The sequence below is a fragment of the Gymnodraco acuticeps genome, unplaced genomic scaffold, assembly GCF_902827175.1.
Source record: "Gymnodraco acuticeps unplaced genomic scaffold, fGymAcu1.1, whole genome shotgun sequence".
Classification (NCBI taxonomy): domain Eukaryota; kingdom Metazoa; phylum Chordata; class Actinopteri; order Perciformes; family Bathydraconidae; genus Gymnodraco; species Gymnodraco acuticeps.
The window spans coordinates 3923166-3947237 of record NW_022990440.1 but is presented as its reverse complement, the minus strand read 5'-3'; the positions used below and the strand labels follow the sequence as shown (position 1 = coordinate 3947237).

At 38.9% G+C, this 24072-nt stretch overlaps 2 protein-coding genes across 2 annotated transcripts in view; one reads left to right on the top strand and one right to left on the bottom strand.

Annotated features, from left to right (window-relative positions):
• Window positions 1-6735: 6735 nt before the first annotated feature.
• The window catches only part of LOC117552044 (coiled-coil domain-containing protein 60-like), a 70674-nt gene continuing 53337 nt past the window's right edge, over window positions 6736-24072 (bottom strand). The window contains 1 exon segment of the mRNA XM_034225237.1: window positions 6736-6821. Within this exon segment, the coding sequence (XP_034081128.1) occupies window positions 6736-6821 (86 nt within the window).
• On the top strand, window positions 20325-23184 carry xbp1 (X-box binding protein 1). The gene is given in 6 exon segments (XM_034225312.1): window positions 20325-20682; window positions 21183-21279; window positions 21593-21709; window positions 21825-21905; window positions 21908-21991; window positions 22134-23184. Coding segments are annotated over 6 exon segments (1191 nt in total). The 5' UTR covers window positions 20325-20446; the 3' UTR covers window positions 22710-23184.

Sequence of the window (24072 nt, the reverse complement as noted above, 5' to 3'; positions counted from 1 at the left end):
ATTTCAGCCATTTAACAAACCTCTTAATGTTTAAATGTAATTTGACACAAACAAACAAACTGTTGCTGTTTTTTTATGGAGAATAAGACAATTATTTCTCAATCAGTCTTTGTTCAGTATAAAGAGTCTATTGTGAAACTTCCACGCTGGCCAGTTTCTTAGGATCTTCTGCCTGGTGACTTTTTTCAGCCTGTCAGACTGCTCATTATGTGTCATTATGTCTGTTCCTTATGTGCAAATAAGAACACTGTGTCTTTAAATGACGCTTAAAGAATAGATACACACACAAATACACACACAAACTATCTTTTAAATACCACAATAGGTGATGATTTGAATCTTTGTGCAACTGAACAACTCGTAAAAAGAGCTCATGGTGCCATGCAAGAGATGACGAAACTGTATATGCATTGTTCTGTCTTTAATGTAAGTAACGAGACTTAAAGGCGACAGTGGGCCTATATATGTTTTCAGTCCACAATGGCCTTTTTGTTTTTACATAAGGCAAACATTGAAAAATACCACTTTAGAAAAGCCTGTTTCCTTTAGTTCTATAAAAAGTGGACAAATTAAGGGTGTGTTCTGCAAAGTGTTAGATGTAAAAAAAAAGCCAAGAAAACAAGGTCTCATCTTGCTGTCAGCTGTGTGGCAGTGTGATTATGAAAACCAACTGTGAGAACTTTTTAGGGTCTCTGGAAGAAAGCATGATGGTCAACATGTGTTCGGACTCAAAGAAATAAGAAAAAGAAGGCGAGGAGGAAAACAATTCAAAGGCGAAACTCAAAAAGTGATTCAGCGCCTCCGGCAAAACAATAATTCACTGGATCACCAATCACATTGGACGTCACTTTGTTTCATGAATCCTGATTCACACCACATGTCCAATTTCTGTCTTGTGACAATTAACGCTCTGTTTCAGTTTTTCTCAGGCATGCACATGGGGTACAGATACATTACATAAATACATACAAGAAGGATGGAACTTTAAATGCACAATGCCTGCAAGCTCTGTTTTGACAGTCAATTAGATGCACTTTATCAGCTTGCTAATGGGCCATACAATGCAAGAAGGCAACAAGTGATAGGGATCCAATTACTCAGAGGGTCTATTTCCTCTTTTATTACAAGTCTGCCCTCTGCTGGTCCATAGGAAAATGTAAATCAAGTAATCTTTAAAACGTCCTTTCCGAAGGCAAGTTGGATGACAGATTTTTTAATGGCCCTCTGAATTACATTCTAGACCAACATTGGCCTGGACCTCAAATAAATAGGGTAAGGGACCATTTTGACCAAATGTTTATTGTAACATAATGCCCACATTCTTTGGCCCAGTGAAAACGTTGAAACAAATGCAAAGTTGAGCACATAGAAAGGCATGCTGACATGACGAGGCATTGGGTGAATACAAATAACATAACAAATAAATACAAAAATAATGTTTTACTAATTATTTTTTTGATTATATATTACTTTCTTACATTTTTTGTTTATTGATTTAAGATATTTTAATACCAAATAGTATGGCCATACTTTTAGATTAATGAATGAAATGCCTTTTGATACTTTTTTATGGATATGCAGTAACACTGTATTTTCAGGTTTTGCTTTTATTTAAAGTACCTGTTTGGGGACAATCTGGCCCTTTGTTGTTTAACATTTTTTCTTTTCCTTTTTGACAAATTGTTCCCCTCTTCTCATGAGGTTTTCATCTGGCAGCAGCTGTGGATCCTCTCCTGACGCCCCACTCTCCTTCTGCATCAGTGTCTAAACTCAGGCCACGCTGAGCAGAATCAGCTGTCCACATGTTTAGGCTGAGAGAGTGCGGAGGATGAGAAGGACTTTGAGAGAGGATAGCTGGCCGTAGTTGTGGGAAGTTTTCTTTTTGTAGCAGTACGATTCATTGGCTAATTATGATGTTTCATGTGATGTTAAATGACTGCACCGCTATGGTCTGTTCTCTTTTAATATCTTCTCATTGAGTTAAACAGTTTCCTTCTGCTCTGACAACAAGTTGTTGACTAAAAAACAATTGGTAACACTTGCCTTTCAAGAGATAACTGTTATTAACAAGGAGCTTGTTGATTGTATCATTGGTATCATTCCAATTTTGAGGATGCTATTGACTTTATAGTTGCTCAATTGGAAGATCCTGGATATGTTCATGGTTACTCACCGCTGGACATACCTAAAGCAGGTGCACTTCATTTTTTAGGGAGGAAAGCTGGCCTGTTGTGTTAGATCTCTCTGTGTATTGATCTTGTGAGCACAAACAACCCAAAATGTGGGAATGATTCAATTAATTCATAGCCAGAAATGACAGTTTGTGCGCACAAATAAATAAATTGTGACATTGATTTATTGAATCTTAAGCTCTATGGCTATTCCCAAACTCTCTAAATTCTCAATGTATTTTTAACAAGATTTCACACAATCTTATCCAAGATGAACATGCATTTTTAAAGTAATCTAATTTGAGTACTGGTTGTTAAATGGGAAAAGAAACTTGAAAATAATTGTTATTTATGTTTGTGGATTTATGCTAAATGTTTATCCCTAGATTCAAAGCCTACACCCGAGCTACTTCACTCTTGCAGATTTCCATACATCATTATCATATAATATAACTGATGATACTCATTGCCTGTGCAACCCCCCCTTCCTGCCTGTTATTCTGAACAAAGATCTGTCCTTAATTGACTTGCCTGGATAAATGAGCAAATATGAAATAAACACAAGATCACGGGTTACTAATAATACCCAAAGGGAACATTTGAGTGTGGTTGATCAGTCCATCAGTGCAGAACTATGCGTACCAAGCGGGCTCCCAGCCTCTGTGAATTGTCCCTTTGTTGGCATGGTGCTGACGTTATGTTTTAATGAAGAAAGGAGATGATGAGAGTGGTGGTGGTGGGGGGGGGGGGACATTTACATTCATGGCTCCCAGAAGAGCGCATCACTGCAGCATATTATTACATAAAGCAGTTAATGGGCCCCACAACCCCCATATTATGAGAGATGCTTTCCCTCTGATGACACAGAACGATGATGACTATTGACTCCCGCCGGCTCAGACTATTCACATTTTTGCATGATGTCACTGCAAAGATCCCAGTGGGAAACTCTCATGAAAATAATTTGAAAGAGGGGGGAAAATACCAGCACTGAGGGAGGGATGCTTGACAGTACTTTGAATATAATAATACAAATGTTATTAATGGGTTCCCAAATATATAAGGAAAAGCAGTATGAAAGGAGTATATTCAGATTTTTTTATTAAGTCAAAGTTCTAATCACTCACTACATTCAATAAATCCTTAATTGAAAACCTGACTTAAAGAGCATCGCTCTCCTCTTCCCAAGAATCTGATATTCGAATGTCCCTGGTCAAGCTAAAAAAGTGAAAACCGCTAGCTGAATCCATCAAATGTTTCCTGTATATTGAAAAAAAGACCAGACACCTGGGGCCTCATTTATAAAGGGATATACGCGCAAAAAATGGCGTACGCCAGTTTCTACGCAATGTTTGCGATTTATAAAATAGCCTACTAACTTTACGGGAAAATGTGCGGTCCTCCAGGCAAACTCTAACCCATGCGTACGCACTAAGCACAAAAACGGGAGAGACGAGAAACTGCAACACCGTTGACAGAAGGAAAAATGGAGATGTGGAAATAATACCATAAATAAAATGTTACCTCTCATTTATCATATATGAAGAATTCATTTTCACACATTGATTAAAGCCAATCTTAAAATGATTAAACAAACGCCTGTTTGAGACTCCTCAGTGCACACAAAAACATAACTTGGAGAAATAAATAAATACGGATATGTTATTAATTAATTTGATAAATGTCTGTGGAAGCCGTAGTACTGTAAAAAGCACGACCAATCATTTTAGCCGGCCCGGCTAAAATAACTGGATGGCCTTCCTGCCTGTCAGCCTTCCGTCTGTGCACAAACCTATCTCGTGCTCTCATTGGTCATGTGCGCGTTCGTGTGTGTTGGAGGAGGGGCTCTGTAGTGGCAGATTTCTTCCGGTTGTGTATTTTCAAATTCTAGCGCACTCGAGCTGGTTTCTCCAAAATTACCTACCCCACCTTTAAGTGTGAACATCAAACATCAAGACGTCGACAACAACAGACAGAAACCCATAACTTAAATACATGCAAGCATAATCACAAGGACAAGAAACAGGTAGGGAGGGAGGAAAAACACAGGGGGACCAGGTGAACACAATCAGGTAATCAAACAGGAGGGAAAACACAGAGACAGGAAGTAAAAAGAGACATAACACAGGGAGTGAAGACTTTTCAAAAATAAAACAGGGAAACAGACAGATCGTGACATTACAAAATAAAACGGGGAAAACACAGACCAATCATGACAGTTTCTCAGGAAAAAAAACAGTCATGTTTACAGTTATGTGACTTGCAGCCGATCCAAGAGGCTTTTAAATGTATTATTTAATCATTAATGTCCACAATGGCTATAAGGACTAAATTAAAACGGGGAAATAGAATAATAAGTTAAGGGATCAAAACATTTTTGGTAAAAATGCAATAAAACGCAGTTGAACGATCTGGACGAAGTTTATAGCCTGATTAATACTTTCTCATAATAACTATAGCATCAATATGTTAATTTTCGAATGGCTCATAACTAAATGTTACAAGCTTTGAAGTACCAACTATTCAGGGTCTGGGCCCTTTCCTGGTCAGACCGCTCCTCGGATCTGGCTCGGGGGTGAAAGTCAACTTTGAAGTGCAGACTAGACCAGGGGGAGGTATTTCAATAGGCCTCTAGTTCAGACGAGGGCTAAAGTTGCAGCCGTAAGGGGGAGGGAGCAACCGAGAGAGGGAAAGGAGCGAGGAAGAGAAAGAGAGGAGGCTTTTGAAATGAGGCACCTGTACGTTTGAGGCTTGCAAGAACAGGTATGTTCCCAGGGGTTAGGGGCTTTGGAGAATTCAAAGTCATTTCAGTCAGCTCCAACGCTCATAATCTGTTCTGAGAAGGAGGAGGATAGGGGGGGATATGATGTTGATACACTCACACAGGCGTGAACATGTTCTCAAAGGACTGGATGGATGGATGGAATCTGTGCTCACACTCACATGCACACACACAGCAACAAGACAAAAACAGAGAGTTATTTAGACTAATGTGGTGGAAAAAGAATCTCATACACCCAACAGGAGCTGAAAACTCCTATTCTCCTGACACACTATACAGACAGTATTTAGGTCTTTATTCTGAAAAAATAAAAAGGAGAGAAAAGTTTTTGGCTTATCAACGATCAAAGAGTAAAAGAGTGAGTAAGGTTTGCCTTGTGGCGACATTGCGAGAAAGTAGATGAGGAATCAAGACTGGAAACAGGAGATAGATGATGACCCCTTAGGACGTGTGTGTGTGTGTGTGTGTGTGTGTGTGTGTGTGTGTGTGTGTGTGTGTGTGTGTGTGTGTGTGTGTGTGTGGTGTGTGTGTGTGTGTGTGTGTGTGTGTGTGTGTGTGTGTGTGTGTGTGTGTGTGTGTGTGTGTGTGTGTGTGTGTGTGTGTGTGTGTGTGTGTGTGTTGCAGACAACAGCAATAGTCTGTTTTGGTAATTTCTCACCCACTTTACTGGACAAGACAAGCTGTTCCTGTTTCCAGTCTTTATGCTAACTGAGCTAAGTTATGCTAACCGGATGCGGGCTGAAGGTTCATATCTACACAACAAACATTTATGAGTAGTATCAATCTTCTTAACCATTGAGAAACCAAAGATTTCAAACAATGTCAATCTATTCCTATCGAATTATATTTCGATATTTTGCTTGGGAGTTGGCAAAAAGCAAAATGTATGCAAATGTTGCTCCGTGTCTGCAATTGTTTGCTAACATGTTAGCCTTTACAAGATTTTAAGTTCAGTGTTTTATTATAGTTTGTTGGTTGCCTTCAAGTTGCCATCTATTAATTGATACAACTTTACTAGTCAAACTTTTTGTAGTGAAAAGTATGCCACATTCCTCATTTCACAACAACATGAAACATAGTTTCTACTTAGTTATTTTTAATAAATTTAATTAAAAAAAATCCAAGAAATGTATAAAGCTGTATAATAATTTTGTGGCACATTTGTGATGTATAATTTAGAGTTGTATTTATTGTTGCTTTGTATGGTTGCTTGTTTTTATTTTAAATGTCTTCATTACTTACCTATCTACATCGATAGGTTTATTTATTAATTATTGTATCTTATTTTTAAAAAGCTTTTCTTCCTTGTGATTGGAAAATATACTTTGATACCATATTATGTTTATCGCTTAGTTTAATTTCCTAAATAATAATAATACATTGGATTTTTATAGCGCTTTTCCTCATGCTCAAACACGCTTTACATCAAATCAGAACAGAAACAGTACAAGGAAAACCAAACACTTAAAGTTGTAGTCCTAATCCAAATGCGAGTAAAATTAATCACTTTAACAGCAAGTGAACAAAACTGACCAACAGTGTCTTAGACTGCCAAACAAAAAATGTGATCCTCAACATACACACTTGTAATACATTTGTTATAGTCTTAGATTGAAATAATCCCCATTAAAATGTATCTGTAATTGCCTCTACTTGAGGCTGAAAATGCAGTAATTTTCTCCCCTCTCACTAAAAGACATATATTTTCAGTCTCTCACTCACTCTCACCCTCATTCATCTCCTCTAAGGCCTTGTCTTCATTTCTCCTTTCCAAACACCCAATCACTCTCTCGGATGGTTCAACATATTCCCCAGAGTCTCATTCCATCGCTCCTTATTGCTTCTGACTGCAGGTGTAGATTGCCACTCTAAGGAGGAAAACAATGCGTCAGAGCACCAAATCCCCAGATGAAAAGCTGGTCTCATCACTCATCAAAGAAGGGATATTTGCTTTGTGTGAGAGGGCATGCTGACATGGTGCAAGACTTTGCCACATGTGCCACCCAGTGGTTGGGTGGCAGTAGAGATGTAAGCATGGGGGATGGAGTGAGGGATGACTGGGAAACGAGTTGGGGAGAGAAACGTGGCTCACCATGACTGAAAACAGATCGTCTTCCCTCCTGGGTCTCTTTGATGTCTGGGAGACTTATTTTGTTTTCTTCTGATTTTGTGGTAATGGATGCACACACACAAACGATTATAGACTAACTCACATACACACACAGCAGGGTAGGATCCACTCAAAGAAGACATCAAAGAGACTTCAGTTCCAATTTAGCCCGTAGACACAAATTCAATTTCCCTTGAGAATCAGATCTTTGTATGAAGCACCAGCTTATTGCATTACTGCTGTATTCAAATGATTAGTTCACTAGATTTTCTACTTGGATGTCGGCCAAAACTTTAAAGTACAGCAAACCTGGTATGTTCTTAAATAGCAACACATATTATTTGAAGTTCATTCCTGAACTCGGAAACGGCCGTCAAAAGAATCTCACCACTAATATGTGTATTAACTGGCTTTTCCATAGCTTTTGATCAATTTAAAAGGTCTTCCTCAACGGATTGATTTTGTTGAGTTCGGATGCAGAATTGTAGTTGGATTACTTCAGCGAATGATACTGTATTGTTGAGATCAGCTTTTTTTTCCCATGAATGACAAGGTCTTAACTAAGCCCCATAATATTGTTTAGAATTGTGTATTCATTGCTTGTTTAATCCTGAATATGTATGTGATACCTAAATCTGAACTAAACTGCACCCTTGTGGACATTTTTAAGGGAATCTATTATTTTGATAACATTTATTTCAAATCCTAACACCCATGAAGATGCCAGTTTGAACGAGTTCCTTTGTATAAATCGACTTTCATTTTGATGCTGACGCCATCTTGAATAAACTGCAGTGGTTGGCCGTTTTAAGACTCAGTACTTATAAAGTATAGCAATTTAAGTTCCTGTAGTAGGCTACTGCTAAAGCTGGTAATTTCAGGTTATAAAAGTCAGTTTAGATTTAGAACATTATAGACTCAGTTCAGTAAAATATTTTAGGCGACACATTTTTAGCATAGGGAAGCATGAGTTTATTATTATTATCTCTGTCCAACTGTAGTAATACACTGGATTAATGTATTGTTTGTGTATTCTTCTCCTTGCCATAAGGAGGCATAAATATGTGAACCAATAGAGAGGCGAAGTCCCTCCCTCTCCGGGGGAGCTCCATGGGACCTTATTTCAGAAAAAATGTGTATTGAAGTCAATAGTGAGAGAAAACTTATCTCTCGATCCCGTTTGAATTGTGCCACGAATTACATATATGATGTTTGTCAATCTTAAAAGATAATTTCCATGTAAAAAAGTCACAGTTTGTTGAAATATAAGACTATGAAAAATACACAACTAGAAAGACTACAAATCCCAGAATCCCGGTCCTGCATGCTCTTACGGAACCGACTAACTCCTCTTTTGTGTGCAGCTCTCAACATGCCCAGACTTGTAGTGATTTTCACCTCTTCCTGTTAGGCCCCAAGCCTGTTTTTCAGGTCTCAGGCTCGAAAATGACATTCCCAGAACAAATGACCATATCTTCCCTTCTAAAAGGGTTAAATTAATAATCTTTTTTCTCAAAGTAATGATAAACCTGTGAGTTGGATGTAGAAAAGTCAGAATCAATATAGATGTTTTTTATTTTAAAGAAAATTCAGATTGAACATGGTAAAAAACTGTAAATTCTAGTGTCTGTCCAAAACATATTGTGTACTTATAGTGAACACTAACCTTGGATGATGGGTTAGTTAAAGCTTTAGGAATCCAAAGTACAACATATAATAAGTACCCTAAATCAAGATTGATGCAAAACAAGTGATATTTTACCTTTTTAGACAGATTTAGCAAAAAAACCCTCTTCTGGGGCCATTTGGGTGGATTTTCCATATCTCTGGCCCCCCTTGTTCGATTTTGACATGTGACATCTCTTTCTGACTGTTAGAGCCAATAGAATCCAAGGGAAATCGTCCCGCACATACTCATGTTAAAAAAAGGTAGCCTCTCTGCGCATGCTAGCTCTCAGCAGAGGGGAGAAATATCGCTGCTCTGATATCAAGCAACGGAAAAGCTGTTTTATTACTTATGGATTATCAGAACATTTCAAAGGGGACGCAGTCACATTGGATTAACCTATGGATTTAATACACCATCGTTTTTATTGTTTTAATGCCATTGAAGACCAGTTTAGACCAGACAAAGACGAAGGTAAGCCATGTTAGCGTTGTGGGCTACCTAGCGCCACTTGTTTTGATGTACGTTTTTGTTGATAACGTCGCAAGTTTGTATCTTTCTTGCGATCATAAACGATGTGTTGGATGTGCACCTAGGATAAGTAATAAGGGAGCTAGGAGTGATTATCGGTGCAGTAATAGGTTAGCATTTTTCGCTAAGGGGTCATTTAGATGCTTCTTATGAGACTTGTGTTTTGTTTTGGTAAAAATGGTTTGTATCGTCAGTTAGCTGAGATTATTCCCGTTAATCTGGTATAACACATTAATAGGTTCTTAAATATTAAGATCCCCTGAGACACAGTGTCGTGAAAAAAAAAACTAAAGTACCCGCCGGCGGGGACCTTCGGGCTTAACAGGTTAATACTTTTCGCCTCATTCTGAAAGAAAGAAATGAAATGTGCTAACGTGACGGCCATCTTGGTGTGTGGTGCAAGACGGGAGATGGAGTTCATTGAGCGGTTTCACACAAAAAAAAGTGTTACTTCACATTTTTACGACAAAATTATCTTTTAAATTGACAAACATCATATGTGTAATTTGTGGCACAATTCAAACGGGATCGAAAGATAATCTTTCTCTCGCCATTGACTTCAATACTTTTTCCGAAATAAGGTCCCATGGAGGTCCCCCGGAAAGGGAGGGACTTCGGCTCTACCACTCACTACTACAGGTTGGTGTTCTATAAACTAAAATACAATGATGCACCTTTTTTTGTCTGTGATCCGTTTGTTTCTTGGGAAGGTGAATGTTTTTGTTTTGTAGTATGAGGATGTCTTATCCTTTTGTACATGTACCTTGAGATGATAAATGATGTAAAAGTGTCTTTTAAATTAAAAACAAGATTTTAATTTGATGCATAGAAAAAATGTTTCCTTTCCAAGGACTGAATATTTTCATTTCCAACAACAATCTATTTTTGCATATGCCAATGAAACCTTTGAATCTTGAAGAAACCCGCTTATTATGTATGTAATTTCCTCTTTTGAACACCAGAGGGCAGTAGGACACATGACTGCTACCTGGGCAGTTCATGCAATACTGAGTGGGAGAAGTCAGGTATATCATCAAGACTTATTTACACTCTTGTTGTAGGACGTGTTTTCCACACATATCTGACTTTGACACTAACAACAGGAAGAGTAAGTGACCACTCAGGAAGAATGATGCCGGCTGTGATGACTGGAAGATTAACGTGGGTTTCATAATTTTTTAGGGGCCGGATGTCTTGCCTCTGTGTTGCATCAGAATAATGTTGCATCATATTGAGATATCATACTGGTCAGAACAAATCATGCATGTTACTGTTAAATGCACACATATCATGATCATTGATAATACATTTTTTTGCAGATTTGTTATCATATTCCTCTTCAGTGACAGTATTTTTATGTATAATAGATGTGTATGTTAAAAAAATTTAGGCAATTTCCATCAACACATTTTTACTACATTAAGACCCTGCAGTTAATAGTGAGCAAAACCGCAGCAGCAGATCATTACAAGGGCCCTGCACAATATTGCCTTCCTGTATGTGAACATTACAGTGTCGTCACGGACAAACAGTGTTGTTGTTGTTGTTGTTAGTCTACCAGTACAGGGAACAAAAAGAGCACTATGTCAGCTCTCTGTTCTAACAAAGCCTGGCTTATCTGGGTTGAACAAAGTGCTTGCAGAGTCTTAAGACAATTACAGAGAGGAGGGACAACAAGCACTGTTCCACTGGTTGCATTTAGGTCAATTTATACTGAAGAAGTATTTGGCTTGATTGTTTAATTTCCCAGAAATTGCATTTGGTGAAGAAACAGTATGATGGATGGATTAATTAAACTGCTCTGATGCATCAAAGACAAATGGGATTTCTTTGATCTACTAGCAGGGACATTCTTGACTTAAAACCGTTGGTGTCTCTGTCCCTGTTTTACTGACAAAAAATGCAAATGAAAAGCAGTGGTTTCCTTATCTGTAGATTACTTTTGCACTCACACACACTCAGAAAATAAGCTAACAGGTGAGGAGATATCAGAGAGCTGAATGAGTTTCTGCAGCATCATGCTTCAGTGTAAAGAAATAATGACTCTGCAGCCTGTCAACAGAGCTGCTTTTGCAGGGTTGCAATTGGCGTTGGCGCCTTCACAGCAATGAAATGTAAAGGGGAAACATTAAAGTGGAAGTAACAGAGTTCAAATGAGGACTTGACATATGAACAACTGGCAAGAATGACTCATATTTCAAGAAGAATTGAAGCAGGTAGGGCAAAATTGGCAATGGAGAATAACCAAAAACTGAGAAAAGGGTGACAGAGCAAGAGATTCTGGAAGGTGTGGGAAGGCTCAAGGCCGAATAAACACCCCAGTGGATCGTGGGTAGGGAACGAGATGTGCAAATGGGAGGAGGTAAAGGCAAACACACCCCCCTGCAGATGGATGCGGTCCCAGGGTGTGACCCAACTCACCCCCATTATCCAACCCGGCTTTGCCATACAACACCACCGTTAACACCAGTACCGCCCCAGTGAGCACACACTGTTTATCCTGCATGCCAGGCCTTCCCTGTGGAAACATTTAATAAAATAAAGCCATGGTAGGTTGGCAGCAGCCTCCAAATAAAACATGCATATCTTGTTCTTAATTACAACGTGAATGCTGAAGACGAGACATGTTGCAATATAATTATATTGTTCTAATCAAGGTCATAGCTATGAAAGAATGCCGTGGGGCGAAGTGTAGGATGTGTAGCTGATGTTACTGAGATTAGCCAACATCCAAAAATCTTTAATTTGACTGCAGACCTTTCATAAAATATTAATTGATTTTAGGGTTACCAATCTGTCTAAAAGTAATTTAATTTACATAAAGATTGCAAATAAAATAACGTTTAATTCCAGTTTTTATAAGCTGCTTTATGTAACTATTGACTATCATCCATTCAGTGATTATACGGTTTATTAAACCACATGCTCACAGTATGCTTTTCATTGAGCTTTGTTGTGAACCTCACCCAAAACATCAACTGGCATAGCTTGAAACCTAAATGTAATAATTCAATGACATTTAACCTGTTAAGCCCGAAGGTCCCCGCCGGCGGGGACCCTGGGTTTTTTTTTCACGACACTGTGTCTCAGGGCATCTTAATATTTAAAAACCTATTAATGTGTTATACCAGATTAACGATAATAATCTCAGCTAACTGACGATACGAACCATTTTTACCGAAACAAAACACAAGTCTCACAAGAAGCGTTAGCATTAGCCCTTAGCTAAAACGGGCAGATGCTACTTCCGGTGCTAACTAGCAAAAATGATCTTTAAAACTTAATATTTTCTGCACAAACTACATATCATCTGAAAGCTGATACTCCACAGATTATTTTTGTTATAAGTATCATCACTGTAGGACACAAACTCACTGAGATATCAACCAGAACAGAGAAGAAAAAAAACAATAGTTTTCAAAACCATAACAATAATTATGTCTTACCGTTGCTGTTTTGTGATCAAAGCTCTTGTTCAAGGGAATAAAAACGCTGCTTAAGGTTAATCCAATGTCTCTTAGTCACTTTAGAATTGTTCCTGATAATCTATCATTACATTCATGGCAGCAGAGTAGGTATAACGTTTCGCAGTCCCGAGCTAATGCTGTCTCACGTGCTGTTTACGCAAACCTCTCTCTACTTGACGTAAGTGTTTAGCGGGACTGCCTGCGTAGTATAAACTACGCCTGCTCCGGCTCCATTACGCAGCCAGAAGGGAGAGCTTCACCACCGAGCAGGTGCTAGAGATGCTAGCTGACGATAGCGGGGCTATGATCATACCAGATGACTGACTCTTCGTCGGATGATGAAGATCTCCTCCAGCCAGACCTGGATGGATCCGGACAGTAGTGACTCGGATGTTGAACTTCCACCACGGGAAAGGTATGTAATCTCTCTGTTTTTATATATTACTTATGTGTTTGGTGGAACTGCGTCACAGTGCTAGCTTAGCCAAGAAGCTACAGGAATGATTAGGCAAAATGCTAAATAGTGTTACTTGTCTTTTTGGAGTTACATTTTCTAAATGAATGGCCAGTGAATGAATATACATGTGTTTACTTATTTATTTGGTGTAATATTATTCATTTATAGTCCAATATTATCCTATAAGTATAAACCAGTGAATTAATCTAATCTCTTTGTTTTTCCACATTTGTTAGATGAGGAGTGACCCCAGCAGGACAAAGCCACACACCCAGAAGACTTTCAGGGAGCAGCTTGCTGCAGAATTGTTGGAGTTTGCTGAAGGCCCTGCTGAAGGCCCTGCACCACCACCACTCACATGCATGCCCGAGTATTATGGGGAAGATGCCAACAAGGTCAGGAAGAACTGCAGGAGGTGCCTAGATGCTGGACTCAAAAGGGTGAAGACACCTGTGTACTGCAGGAAGTGCCAGTTCCCTCTGTGTTTCACTGTCAAAAAGAACTGTTTCAGGGCACGACCTAAATACTGGAACATTCAGGTAGGTATAAAGTTCAGGTAGGTATAACGTTTTGCGAGTGTTTATTTAAAAAAAAATACTTGTTGTTTTTATATACCTAGTGTTATTTTATTGTATAGTGTGTTGGTAAAATATTTGTTGTTTTTACAAACCTACAGTGTGGTTTTATTGTATAGTACGTTGGTAAAATGTTTGTTTTTACATGCCTATAGTGTGTTGGTAAAATGTTTGAAATAAATCTGCCCCAGTTGGAGTCAAATGTTACCTATGTTTCCGTTTTTTTTATTGTGCAAGTACACTTACACACAATGACCTACAGTGTAGTTTTATTGTATAGTGCGTTGGTACAGTTACATACACACACAGCTACACTTACACATACACACCTACACATACCCACACAGCTACACTTACACACCTACACATACCCACACAGCTACACTTACACATACACACCTACACATACACACACCTACACTTACACACACCTACACTCACTCACACAAATATTTAAAAAAATAATCATTTTTTTTATTTTTTATATATATCTTTTTTTTTGTGGGTGGAATGAATACCTATAGTGATGATTCAATGTAATACAATTATTTTTATAGTCTGGTACCTGAAAAAGGTCAAATGGCACTGATGGAACCAAATGTGCCCAAAGCTTATTCCGCCTGGACTTTATTTTCATAAACCTCTCTAAAAAGGTCAAATGTCACTTGTTTTGCCTCAATCTTGATACAGGGTACTTATTATATGTTATACTTTGGATTCCTAAAGCTTTTAGGCTACTAACCCATCATTCAAGGTTGGTCTTCACTATAAGTAATGGGTTTTCTTTAGGCAGAGACAGGAATTTACATTTTTTTGCTATGTTCCATCTGAATTTACTCTGTTACAGAAAAATCTATATTGATTGTGACACTTCTACATCCAACTCACAGATGTAACCTTGCTTTGATAATAACAATTATTCATATAAACCTTTTAGAAGTGAAGTTATAGTCATTTGTTCTGGGAATGTCATTTTCGAGCCTGAAACCTGAAAAACAGGCTCAGGGTTTAACAGGTTAATCCAACCAGACTTGTCCGACAGGATAATTAGCATGCCCTCAGTTAGCACCTCAGTTTCAACACCACTGGGGGCAGTTGTAATCTCGAAGGACCGGTTATCGCTAACATCCCCTGTCACCATCTGTAAGAAATAAATGTGATTTAAATGCCTGAGATGTTTTTTTGTTATGCTTTAGGGATTGGTCCATTTTATAATGTGGTTTTGAAGAAACCACCAACCTTAATCACAGGCTCCGACTGTGAGCTCAAGGGAGGATCCCCATTTGTGTGTGTGTGTGTGTGTGTGTGTGTGTGTGTGTGTGTGTGTGTGTGTGTGTGTGTGTGTGTGTGTGTGTGTGTGTGTGTGTGTGTGTGTGTGTGTGTGTGTGTGTGTGTGTGTGTGTGTGTGTGTGTGTGTGTGTTTGTGTCTAAGTACTGGTTGAGCCAAGTCTACAGCCAAAGCGGACTATATGGGTTAAGCTGTGCTCACAGTCCCTCTGGGAACCTTCCAATGAAGTTTTTCTGAATCCAGGATGTGTAACCAATGTTTCCATCTATCTGAACATTTATCAATATTGGCACCTTTACATTTTTAATCTGTTGTATTTTATTTTTATGGGAATTCTTAAGCACAGTCATATCTAAATAATTTGCTTATTGTTCAATTGTATCTGTTAAATTACCTGAAACCAATAGATGTCACTCTGAGGTGAACCATTGGGGAAAATGGAATTGTAAATGCAGAATGTAAAAAGAACAATTTGCAACATGATATATACAATTAATTTCATTTCAAACCTTTATTTATCCAGATAAATCCCATTGAGATCATTGAACTCTTTTACAAGGGAGACCTGCTCAAGTAGGTTCCACATGAAACATAAAAACATTAACAGAACAACAAAAGGACATCTTACATCATCATCACAGGGATTACAATTTACATAACTATCCACATGTACAGGTACCAACAGCTTCCGATTGAGTAGCATCCAACCGAGCTTTAAAAACATTTAGTGGCACCAGATTGCTCAGTTTCCATTTCAGTTGCAGACTATTCCAAGACAGTGGCGCTGTGCATCTAAAAGCTGTCTTCCCTAAGACAGTCCTAGCAGTTGGCACATTTAATAAAACTACAGCATGCGATCTCAGGCAGTAGCCACTTACAATTCTCCGTGAGATCAGGGAGCAGATATAGGATGGAAGTTTCCCTAACATGGCTTTGTAAATAAAAATGTACCAGTGACTGAGCCTCCGTACAGTTAGTGAAAGCAAACCAGCCCTTGCATACAGGGTACAGTGATGCGTTAATGCTTTACAGTTTGTCACAAATCTTAGCGCGCTGTGATACGCAGCATCTAACTTGACCAGGCAATTGGCAGGTGCATTCATATAAATCAAATCACCATAGTCCAGCACAGGTAAAAAGGTCACAGTGACTAGCCTTTTCTTGGCCTCAAGCGAGAAACAGGACTTGTTCCTGTAGAAGAAACCTAGCCTAACCCTCAGCTTTTTAAGCAGGTTATTGACATGAAGTTTAAAAGTGAGACAATCATCAAGCCAGATACCAAGGTATTTGTAACAGGCAACAACTTCAAGTTTTATTCCTTGCGTAGTTACAATATCTAAAACAGGCTCTGGTGTCTTTTTAGCTTTAGAAAAGAGCATTACTTTGGTTTTCTCAACATTTAAAAGAAGCTTTAATTCAGAGAGCTGAGTCTGAATAATGTTAAAAACAGCCTGTAATTTAACACCAGCCTCCTTAATGGAGGGACCTGCACAGTACATCACGGTATCATCAGCATAAAAATGAAAAGTAGCTTCATCCACATTTTCACCTAAACTATTGATGTAGATGGAGAATAAAAGTGGACCTAAAACAGAACCTTGAGGAACACCATTAGCAATGTTTAACCACTCAGAAGACAGCCCATCAAAGTGAACACATTGGGACCTTTCAGAGAGGTAGTTTTCAAACCACCCCACTGCATGGCTGGACATGCCTATACTGGCTAGCCTCTGCTTTAAAATGCGATGATCGACGGTATCAAACGCTTTGGACAGGTCAATAATTAGAGCTGCACAGCTCTGCTTATTGTCTAAAATACTCGCCACATCATTCACCACTTTCATTGTCGCAGTGATGGTGCTGTGTTGCTTTCTGAAGCCTGACTGATGTTTAGACAGGATGTCATTTGTACATAAAAACACCTTTACCTGCTCACTCACTAGGCGTTCGAGCACCTTAGCCAGAACTGATAATTTTGAGATGGGCCTATAATTATTTAATAAAGTGGCCTCCCCACCTTTTAGTAGAGGCAGGACATACGCTGACTTCCATAATTTTGGAATTGTGTTAGTGCTGAGGGAGAGGTTAAAAAGAGTAGTGAGCGGTGGAGTTACAAACATATAGTTTATAACAATTTCTGGAGGTTCTAGTCAACAGTGAGTTTGGCCTTTTTCAGTCTGAGTGCTATGCTAAGCTATCCATCTGCCGGTTAAAACTGCTTTAAGGGAAATAACGAATAACAAAATAGAGCGATTTTACTGGGGTTCTCTTTGTGTAGTTGTTTGGTAAAGCTGTTTCTGATATGGAACGGTAATAATAAGAAGTTTCAGGGCTCTCTTCAAGGCAAAACCTTTTCTTAGTGTGTTCAGTTCAAGCTCAAGTATTCTGCAATTGCACTTACCGGTACATTCTTTTGAACAAGTCAGGCAGCAAAGACTTAAGCGCGTCTTGATCTTGTTTTCTTACATTGTATTCTGAGGTGAGTAGATGTTTGTGCTTAGGTTGTGATGTTACACCCATGTTACCATCATGTGTAAAGAGGATTGTTATTAAGTCCTTCCAGAGTATTAGTTTGTAATTACAGTGCTCTCTTCAACAGAAGTATAAGTCCATTGACAATGGTCGAATATAAGTACATTAAGGACTGTGCTTTTACAATTTTAATATATTTGATTTTCATTGTATGCTACTTTATACTTGTCGTACATTCTTCTCAACTACATTTTTTAAAAAGCTTTCGGTTCTAGATAGTATATAATCTATTGTGTTGTTACATTAAACACAAAAAAGGAAAATGAGCTCCATCTCAACCCACCGTAACATTAAAGTACAGTTTACATTTGAATTAATCAATAATAATGGTCCAGATATATTATTATATTACAATGGCCTATATAGACAAACAATACCTTCATTATTGATATTTGAGTACAACTTGCTGGTAATTTATTTTTACTTAAGTGAAATTTGGAATGCAGCATTTTTACTTGAAGTGTCGAGAAACACTGTGGACTCAGTGACATGATTTGCATTTTTAATGTGCGTAATTTGCAGAACAAAAGCAGATGGGGAACATTTTCAGTTTGATTGATGATAGATACCCACTGGCTATACTGTCTTAACTAAAACTAAGGAAAAATCCCTCAGGCTATTTAGCTGAAAGATTTTAATTCTCATGTGTTTACACTTCTATCCCACATGCGGCTTAGAATTCATAAAAAGCTTCACATTTGAGAGGTTACTTCACTGATGATAAATGTGACATTTATCTCACACATAATGGGTGAACCCCCGCCAACATTCCATATTAATAATAACTATTTGCATTTAATGTCATGGTGAGAGGGTAGTGTTGCCTGTTTGCTCTCTTGAGTGACATAAAGAAACTTGAAAATAGGAAATGATAATTAGGAAGTATAAAGCCACACCTCAATCTAAATAAACCTTTTTTGCTTTTAGGCTTGTTGTGCGTATAAACTTTCATTCATGTGGCCGAGGGACTTTTACCTATCTAGTGTAGTGCTCTAAATGAAAGACATCCTGTATTTAGATCCGGTTTCTTTCTTTAGTACCAGCTGACACACACATCATAAATGGATGCTCTCGCTTTCCCAGCTGTTGATTCTGTAGTGACAGTAAAATGTCTGCAAATAGGCCAGTGTTTGCTCTAGCTCCTGTCGTTACTCCTGCTGAGGTGAGAGATAACTGGGGCAAAGGACTAAAAGCTGTCAACGATAATGGTAGCCAGATAGCAAAAATGTAAATTCCTGTTTAAGGACAAAAAGAAGTTTCAGGAAGAGAGCGTACTTGTGAACTTGTTTGATGTGTTTTTTAATAGTTTCTAACTGAGGCCTGTTTACTCAGGGGTGATACCTTGGTCTGATCACTGCTTGTCGACAGAATGCCACCTGCAGAGTTACTGTAATGGCATTGATTGCTACACAAAGTCTTTTAGTACCATAAAGTATGCTCTTATCATATGTATACATATCTTTCACCACAAGGCTTTTCATGTAGTGAACTGAAAATGTCACCTATTGTGTTTAAAGTTGAGCAACAGTGTGGTCGCTGTCACCACATCCGCTTGTTTTTGTTGTGAAGTAAAGAACTACAAACTAGAGTCTTGAGTGATGGATTTATCTATAGGCCAAGCAAACCACAGTTTCAAAACCATCCTTTATAGAACTATTTTACATCAAGTCAATGTTATTAAATAAAACTTTTAGAAATTATAACTGTTTTTTGTTCACATTCAAACAGAACATTTATCTTCACACTTGCTCAAATGAATCGTAAAAATGTCTCAAGGCTCCTCATTTAAAAAGAGCAAACATTGAACAATATATTTCACTTCCACGTTTCCTGTTGCATTAATATGAAGTTTTGTTCGCTTGCTGATAATAACACAATCTAGTGCTAATAATACTGTTTAATTTTACAGGATTTAAATAGGGTTAAAACCTCTCTCAGTGGAGAGGAAAAAGAAAGAAAATCCTTTGGCAGACAAAACAATTGATACATATTTCATTCTTACAATAGATCTCCAGGAAATATAAAATAACCATTTCAGGGAAAGCCATCAGAGTGGTAAAGCTTGTTTTACGAGTCAATTAGACTTCCTCAAAGAAAAGAATGAGGAAACTAGAATGTACAAGACAAAGAGCAGAGAACACGAGATGTCTCAAAGAGGCCAACTAACAGCATATTGGAACATAGAAACTGAGGTTTAAACCAATCTAAAAGAAAAAAGTTGTTTTACATACTTTGTCTTGCATAACGATCTAGAACCTCAATATGATAGTTTCTGTGAAAAACCAACCAACTTAAAGTGGGCTACTTTAGGGAATAGAACATATGTAATGGATCCAGGAAACTCCAAATCAACGTCATAGCTCTATAATCAATACAGTGAAAGTACAATAGGCTCATAGTGTTCTAATTTGAACTGAGGACTGAACGTGTCTATGTGTGTAAAATCTGATGCAACTCTTTGAAATAAGCATTGAGTATACACTGAAATCATAATTAACTCTATTATTAAACTATCATGTCTGGTTCACAACATACAATGGTGCCGAGAGTGTTGACTTGAAAACCGAAATTGACAGCTAGTATTGAGGGGAAATTACACTTTAAAACGAATTTGGGTTAATTTGAGAGTGAAACTTTCAATGCAAATTTCATCAGCAAGGCGACCAATCACAGGCCGTAAACAAGTTGCGTCAGAGCCACAGGGAGCCTATCAGCTTTCACCACGACAGTAGAAATAGACCGGAGGTCCAGCCCTTCTTGATCAACAGTTGAGAATTGCCGGTGATCAGGCAAGCAGTGAAACCTCAAGGGTTCCACTGAATACCCGATTAATTCTGATTTCAGCACCCCCAGTAGGATATATCAACATGGTGGTGGTAACAGCAGGCACCGGAGTGCCCCACAAAGTGCTCCTGATCTCCGGCAAACAATGCAGCTCAGCTAGCGGCTCACAGGCAGTCTACAACCGGCCCATATCTGTCGTTTTACCGTCATGCTCCAGCCCGGCGTCGTCGGATTCAGAGTCCAACTCCTCCGCGGGGCCGCCCATACGAAAAAGACAGAGGCTCACACACTTGAGTCCAGAAGAAAAAGCACTTCGCAGGTTAGTCCCTCAAAAATATCCCTTTTATATATCATTATGTATGGGGTTAAAACCTTTATTTTTTAAAGGGCAAACCCGGCCATTGTTCACGGTATTACCACAGGGACACGCCCAAAGATATTGATCCCTTTGATTTGACGTTTAAACCGCAGCACAAAGAAAGTAGGTCAATGCTGAATCTCCCAATATTAATATAAATAGATAAGCTATGCAGTTTTAAATAGCACCATAATGTAGTTACATTTCATGTCGTTCATTTATCACCCTTGGACTTTGAACTAGCTTGTCAAAGTGCTATCTGAGACATTTGACTGTCCGCAGACCCGCCCGTCACTGAGCAGGATACTGATATCCTGGTATGTCTGCGTGGCAGCAACATGGCCGGGGATTGCGCAGTACTGTGAACTCAAGTCATGTCAGGAGGCTTAGTCAGCATCATGGAAAGAATGTGTGCTAAATTCCTGTTCCCCCCCCCCCTACTCGTCAATTTTTTTCTCCAGGAAACTCAAGAACAGAGTCGCAGCCCAGACAGCCAGAGACAGGAAAAAGGCCAAAATGGGAGACCTGGAACAGCAAGTCATAGAGTTAGAGCTGGAGGTAAAAAAAAAACCATTTTAAAACGGGATGTAGCTATTCCTCTTTTATATTTGCCAAAAGTCAAACATATGTCTTGAGCATAACACCATTGTTGAGATGTTTTTATTATGCCATGTCACAACACAATGGCATTTCCAGCCATAAATGTATAACATCCTATAATGTTTTTAGTGTTGCAAAAGAAAAACTAAACTACATTGCAAAACCACACTGCAGTTACATATCTAGTGTTGGTTTGTTCACTTCATGCATCACTTCCCCATAACCAGTTGCAAGTTTCAATTTCAAACATCTGTTTGTTCTCTCCCCGCAGAATCAGAAACTTCACATTGAAAACAGGCTACTTCGGGAAAAGTCAAGCGGCCTTTTGACAGAAAATATTGAACTGAGACAGAGACTTGGGTTGGATACCCTCGACTCAAAAGAGGAGGTACGATTATGATGCCATTTGGTTGTAATGGAGGGGAAGCAGGGTTGGTTTTATAATGATTGTGTTTTCAGTGGAGTTACCCTAATTCACACTTTTTCATTCATTTTCACAACAGGTTCAGAGTTTGTTATCCATCGGGAATGACGCAGGTTTAGGGATCGGGTCTTCTGAGTCCGCAGCACTCAGGCTATGTGTGCCTCCGCAGCAGGTGCAGGCCCAGCAGTCCCTAAATCTGAAGACTTCTCAATGGATTCAGATGATTCTGACTGTTCAGACGATGAGGTAAGTCTCTCATATGGATGTCTCCTTTTATAATGAAAAGTCATGTTTTGAGATTTGAATCCTGTCTCTAAGAAATCCACTAGTCAGGTCAAGGGTAACTAGGCTAATCTCCTATCTTTTCTCCATTCTCCCCCCTCACTAGTCTGATTTGCTCATGGGCATTCTGGACATCCTTGACCCAGAGCTTTTCCTCAAGTCTTGTGAGCAGGAGTGCCAGGAGCCGGAGGAGCTGCTGGTCGGAGGGGGGAACCCAGTACCTCCCGCCACACCTGCGACTCTGGGGGCCTCACCAGTTAAGCTGGAGGCCCTTAATGAACTGATCCACTTTGACCACATTTACACGAAGCCCGTGGAGGAGGTGAGCATCGGGCAGTGCAGCGACCCAGAGAGCGACACAGAGAATATCGACGAGGCTACCTTATCCGTTATCGACGTGGTGGTGCTCGAAGAGGAGACTGTCTGCGTTAAAGACGAGCCGGAGGAAGTGGTCATCCCCAGCTGTGACAGTCACAGTCAGGTGGATGACTTTTTCTCTGAAACCCCCTCCCCTGCCCTCAGCGGCCTGGATAAGGAAGCTTGTCTTGCGGACACCTACAGCGACTCCGGATACGAAGGGTCCCTTTCCCCTTTCAGCGACATGTCCTCTCCCCTGTGCTCAGAGAGCACCTGGGAAGACATGTTTGCTAATGAACTCTTCCCCCAGCTTATCAGTGTCTGAATCAACCATACAGCCCAATAAGTTATAATATATTTACATTTAAGTGCTAATGTGTAGTGTTGATAACAATGGAGAAGCACACAAAGCTTCAGAGTACCGTATAGAACACAATCCACTCATGTATAGGCTAAAGTTAAGCTCATAATCTCCTTTATATTACAGCAGGTCTGTACCAATGGCGATGTTGCATTGACTTGTGGGAGATGGAGTTCATGACAGCTAATTTTGGCATCCTTTTAATTACAGCAGAGAATTCAAAATGGATTTAAAATCTCTCGCTCACAGTTCATGATGACACATGGGTAGAATCAAGTATTTCTGCAAATTATTAGGGGGATGGGGACCGATCATTTAAATATAACCTTTTTATTTATTTGTGTATTCTGCTTCGGAGTCATTGTATGTAAAATGCTTTCTTCTAATTTGTCGACGCTCTCTATGTAGCCTACTGCATTAAAAAACTTTTTGCATTGCATCTCGTCTCTTGTTTGAGTCATTGTAACTGCTTATACAGGGAAGAAAGAACTGCAACAATCAGATTTTAGAGAATAATTAACTCTACAGTATTTAGTTCCCAAATGAATATGCACATCAGGAAAGCAGAATGTTAAAATAAGGGATGGTCAACACAGGTAATGTTTAAAACAATACATTTTAGGATTTTCTTTTTGACTACAGAAGATACAGAAGAGCACTGGAAATGGGGAGAAGGGTGGATATGAAGCAAAAGGTTGAGCTTCAATATATGGGAAGGCCTGCTCTACCAGGTTAACTTGGCTTAGGCAGGGTGACAGTGCTGCCATGAAATGTACTGCTATAATGGAATCTTGTTGAAGTGGTTGATGGATCAATCAACAGGCTGTTAGAAGTCGTTTGCAATTAAGGTAATTTATCTAGCAGAATTTTTGAAGACTTGCTGGTTCCAGCATCTCAAATATATTGCCTTTTCCAGCTTTATATCGTAATCCAAACATCTTGGACATTTTGGAATGCACAGAACTAACTCATTAAAATGTCACGTTGACCTCAGCACAACATTTTAGACCAAAGCAATGAACTGGGCTGAATTTGAGGTGACATCAGATGATTAAAGGGGAAACAATTCACGAATATCTCCACGCTAAGGCCAAAACCTGTGATTTGGGTTAACAACCCAAAACATTTTTCAATCTTCTAGAGTCTAGACTAAGAAATTCATTATAAAAACGAATTGAAGGATTAATCAACACTAAAAAACCAACGGAAACCTGTTCAAACCATTAAGACATCTTGTGTTGTCTTGACATTTCAATCCCATCACTAATGTTATTACCTCCAAGTAGGGATATCAGGAGTTTGAATTAGAAAGTAGAATGTTAACTGT